Source organism: Hylobates moloch, unplaced genomic scaffold (assembly GCF_009828535.3).
Source record: "Hylobates moloch isolate HMO894 unplaced genomic scaffold, HMol_V3 SCAFFOLD_18, whole genome shotgun sequence".
Lineage (NCBI taxonomy): Eukaryota > Metazoa > Chordata > Mammalia > Primates > Hylobatidae > Hylobates > Hylobates moloch.
This window is the reverse complement of record NW_026652293.1, coordinates 74,509,697-74,514,428: the sequence shown is the minus strand read 5'-3', so window position 1 is coordinate 74,514,428 and position 4,732 is coordinate 74,509,697. Positions and strand designations below refer to the sequence as shown.

At 50.7% G+C, this 4,732-nt stretch overlaps 1 protein-coding gene across 1 annotated transcript; it reads right to left on the bottom strand.

Moving 5' to 3' along the window:
• Nucleotides 1-3,100: 3,100 nt before the first annotated feature.
• BECN2 (beclin 2) lies at nucleotides 3,101-4,396 on the bottom strand. The gene has a single exon (XM_032136958.1). It carries the CDS (start codon nucleotides 4,394-4,396, stop codon nucleotides 3,101-3,103), a length of 1,296 nt encoding a protein of 431 aa, XP_031992849.1.
• Between the last annotated feature and the right edge of the window lie 336 nt (nucleotides 4,397-4,732).

Below are 4,732 nucleotides of genomic sequence, written 5' to 3'. Positions count from 1 at the left end.
AGCTGGAGTGCGCTGGCACCCTCACGCCTCACTGTAACCTTGACTTCCTGGGCTTAAGCGATTTTCCCACTTCAGTCCCCAGAATATCTGGGACTACAGGCACATGCTACCACTCCTGGCTGATTTTTTAACATTTTAAATTTTTTTGTAGAGACTAGGTCTTACTATGTTGCCCAGGGGGTTCTCAAACTCTTGGTTTCAAGCAATCCACTCACCTCAGCCTCCCAATGTGCTGAAATTACAGGTGTGAGCCACTGTGCCCAACCCTGGCTTATTCTGAAGTACAAAATTTTCATGGAAATGCCTTCATGTATATCCAAGGAATACATATTATTGGGAACATTTTCCTTCTTTTTTTTGAGACAGAGTCTTGCTCTGTCGCCCAGGCTGGAGTGCAGTGGCATGATCTTGGCTCACTTCAAGCTCCACCTCCCGGGTTCACACCATTCTCCTGCCTCAGCCTCCTGAGTAGCTGAGACTACAGGCGCCCGCCACCACACCCGGCTAATTTTTTGTGTTTTTAGTAGAGACGGGGTTTCACCGTGTTAGCCAGGATGGTCTTGATCTCCTGACCTTGTGATCCGCCCGCCTTGGCCTCCCAAAGTGCTGGGATTACAGGCGTAAGCCACCACGCCCAGCCCATTGTCCTTCTAAATACTTCTCTGAGTTTTGAAACTGCATATTTTAAAATCTAATCTTTGTACTTTACATATTATAGAATGCTTAATATGTAGGGGTTATTCTAGGTACATCTGCATGACAGAGTTAAATTAGCCCTCCAGAAGTAGTTTATAGTTTGGTTAGAAGACATTGACACACAGGCCGAGTGCAGTGGCTCATGCCTGTAATTCCAGCACTTTGAGAGGCCAAGGCGGACAGATCACCCGAGGTCAGGAGTTCAAGACCAACCTGGCCAAAATGGCGAAACCCTGTCTGTACTAAAAATACAAGTATTAGCTGGGCGTGGTGCAGGCGCCTGTAGTCTCAGCTACTCAGGAGGCTGAGGCAGGAGAACCACATGAACCCGGGAGGCGGAGGTTGCAGTGAGTTTAGATTGAGCCCCTGCACTCAAGCCTGGGTGACAGAGGGAGACTCTGTCTCAAAAAAAATAAATACATAAAAAAGAAGACATTGACACACAGGGAAGAGCACAGGCAAAGGTGGAGTGATAGGCTTGGCACATTTTGGCACAGAAAGGAACTGGGAGAAGTATAATCTGGGCCTGGAGAGGCAGCAGGAACAGATCTTCTGGGGCTGAAAGCCGTGGTCAGGATTTGAGATTTTATGAGGGCAAAGGAGAAGCTGGAGGATGGCATGATACAATTTGCATTTTAAAAGGTTTCTCTGATTGGCTTATTTTACTTTTTATTTTTTGGAGATGGGATCTCACTCTGTTGCCCAGGCTTGAGTGCAGTGGCCGAGTCACAGCTCACCGCAACCTGCACCTCCCAGGCCCAAGGGATCCTCCCATCTCAGCCTCCAGAGTAGCTGGGACTACAGATGCACACCACACCACGCCCGGCTAATTTTTAAAAAATATTTTGTGGGCCAGGCGAGGTGGCTCACACCTGTAATCCCAGCATTTTGGGAGGCCAAGTCGGGCCTGTCACCTGATGTCAGGAGTTCGAGACCAGCCTGGCCAACATGGTGAAACCCCGTCTCTACTAAAATAATACAAAAATTAGCTGGGCGTGGTGGCACACACCTGTAATCCCAGCTACATGGGAGGCTGAGGCAGGAGAATCGTGAATCTGGGAGGCAGAGGTTTCAGTGAGCTGAGATTGTGCCACTGCACTCCAGCCTGGGATACAAGAGTGAAACTCTGTCTCAAAAAAAAAAAATTTTAATTAATTAATTTTAAAAAATTTTCCTTAAGATGTGGTCACCCTATGTTGCCCAGGCTGGTGTCGGAACTCCTGGGCTCAAGCAATTCTCCCTCCTTCACCTCTCAAAGTGCTAGGATTCAATCTTCAGCATTCTGGAAGGGTTCACCTCAAGACCTCTTAATTTATCTACCAGCCAATGTTACCAGTCACTTCCTGGCCACCCCAGCCCCTCACCTCACAGTTAATCTCAACATCATGACACAGTCCAGTAAGACTCACCTCTCACTTTGAACATGTCGAAATTTATTGAAAGCTTCTCAAGGATGAAGAGGAGGGGCTTACACTATGCATCACAACAAAAACGAAATTTTTGAGTATTCTCTCCCCTGCCCCCGACTCCAGTGTTCCATTACATACATCCATGGCCCAAAATGTTTTTAAATTAAAAAACTGAAAACCTCCACCTTGCTCCTCACCACGCCTTCTTTCCTCCCCACCCTTAGTCCGTGCTTTGTCTCCCATTATCCCTTTATGCGGGAATAATCTTAGCCTCTTGTAATTTAATTTTTCCTGTCATTTTGAATGTTCAGGTGGAGAAGGGGAGTGGAAGTTACAAGGAAGAAGGGACAAAGGTGTGTTGGGGGAGACTTATCTGATAATATATTTACAGTACTTTAGAAAAAAAGAAAGTGGGCTGGGCGGGGTGGCTCATGCCTGTAATCCCAGCACTTTGGGAGTCCAAGGCGGGCAGATCAGCTGAGATCAGGAGGTTGAGATCAGCCTGGCCAACATGGTGAAACCCCGTCTCTACTAAAAATACAAAAATTAGCTGGGTGTGGTGGTGTGAACCTGTAATCCCAGCCACTCCGGAGGCTGAGGCAGGAGAATTGCCTGAACCCAGGAGGTAGAGGTTGCAATGAGCCAAGATCATGCCACTGCACTCTAGCCTGGGCCACAGAGTGAGACTCTGTCTCAAAAGAAAAAAAAAAAAGGACGGGTGTGGTGGCTCACACCTGTAATCCCAGCATTTTGAGAGGCCGAGGCGGGTGGATCACCTGAGGTCAGGAGTTCAAGGCCAGCCTGGTCAACACGGCAAAACCCCGTCTCTACTAAAAATACAACAATTAGCCATGTGTGATGGCGGGTGCCTGTAATCCCAGCTACTCGGGAGGCTGAGGCAGGAGAATCGCTTGAACCCAGGAGGTGGAGGTTGCAGTGAGCCAAGATGGCGCCACTGCACTCCAGCCTGGGCGACAGAGCAAGACTCAAGAAAGCTACTTTTGATACCTTGAGGCAACCCAGACGAGACTCCACTGGAAATTTATAAGCATGAACTTGAGTGCCTTTGTCCACAGCTCCTGCGTGTTCAGATGGGTTCTGATGGAATAGCATTCCCCTCGGCCGCTAACGTCCTCCAACAGGCCTGTCTCCACCTGGATCCTGTAGGGCAGACAGAGGCCCAGCTCACCCTTCTCAGCCTCTTCCTTGAACTGCTGCATGCAGTCCAGGAAGGCCACCATGGCGCGGTCAAACTTGTTATTGAGGAAAACATCCTGCCTCCCATAAGAGAACAACGGCAGCTCAGTCCGGTCATCTGTTAAAGACTTCAGATACGAATGGTTTCCGCAGGGGATGAGTCGATACCGCTGAAACTGCAGTCCAATTGCATTGGCCAGGGCAAGGAGCAGCAAAGCCGCCTGTCCCCAGGCAGTGTTAATCTCATTCCAGCCCACAGGGACAGTGGGGAGGCGGCCCAACCTGAAGTTATTGATGACGCCCAAGGGGCCCTCCACCCAGATCTCAAACGTGGCGGTGAAACAGTTGATTTCCTTCAGCCGGTCCATCTGGACCGTGGCATATTGCAGCTGGTTCTCCACGTTCCCCATCTGGTCAAGCAGTTCCAGCTGCTGCCACTTCAAGGCACTGTAGTCCCTGTAGTACTGCCTCTCCTGCTGGTCCAGCTCCGCAGCCTCTGCCTGGGCTGCCTCGAGATCCGCCGCTGCCCTTGCATTGTTCCTGTCCACATCCTCCAGCTCCTGCACCAGCCTGGCCTCCTCCAGCTCCAGGTCCCGCAGCTCCGCCCGCAGCGCCGCCATCTCGTCCTCGCTGGTCGCCAGCTCCCCGGTCTCCAGGCAGCGTTGGTAGTTCTGACTCTCAGCTTCTGTGACAGCGAGCTGGTTGTCCAGCTGCTCTAAAAGACTGTCGGTGCATTCTTCACACAGGGGATAGTCCACAACTTCTTGGCCAGAGACTATGTCAAAAATGTCACCAGCTGCCTTCTGGATGCTACTGAGCATATGCATGGCGCCAAGATCCCCCAGCAGGGTGAAGATGTTGGCATGGTACTTGGACGCACTGCCATCACCTGGAAGGGGTCTGCTAGAGGCACCGTCCTGTTTCTCCTCAGCGTCTGTCACCTCCCTGGTGGTGGCGCCGGGCTCCCGGGTGTCTCCTGGCTCAGCCTGACTGGAGGTGGGCGCCGGGGCTGCAGGGAGGCTTCCAGACTCCAAGGAGCAGCTCAGCTTCAGGGCCTGGTGGCAGCGCTGGCACAGGAAGCGGATGGAAGACATGGCTGAGGGCCTGACTCCCGCCTTGAGTCTAAGTTTCCTCTGGTTCCCAGTTACTTATCGTTTTATACCTTTTCAGGTCTTTCTAGAAGAGTGATCCTTTTAAAATGCACATGTCATCTTATCACTGTCCTGCTGAAAAGCCTACAGTGGTACCCTCCCTCCGTACCTGCAGACCTCCTTCAGCTCCTTACAGACCAGGGATTATTTCCAAAAGGAAAACCTGATCATTTCCATTTCCTCCTGTACCATGTCCCAGGCACGCCTTAAGAGTAATCTTGCTAAAACTAAAATCTCATCATGGCACTGCCCTCCTTAAAATGTTTAACACCCTTATCT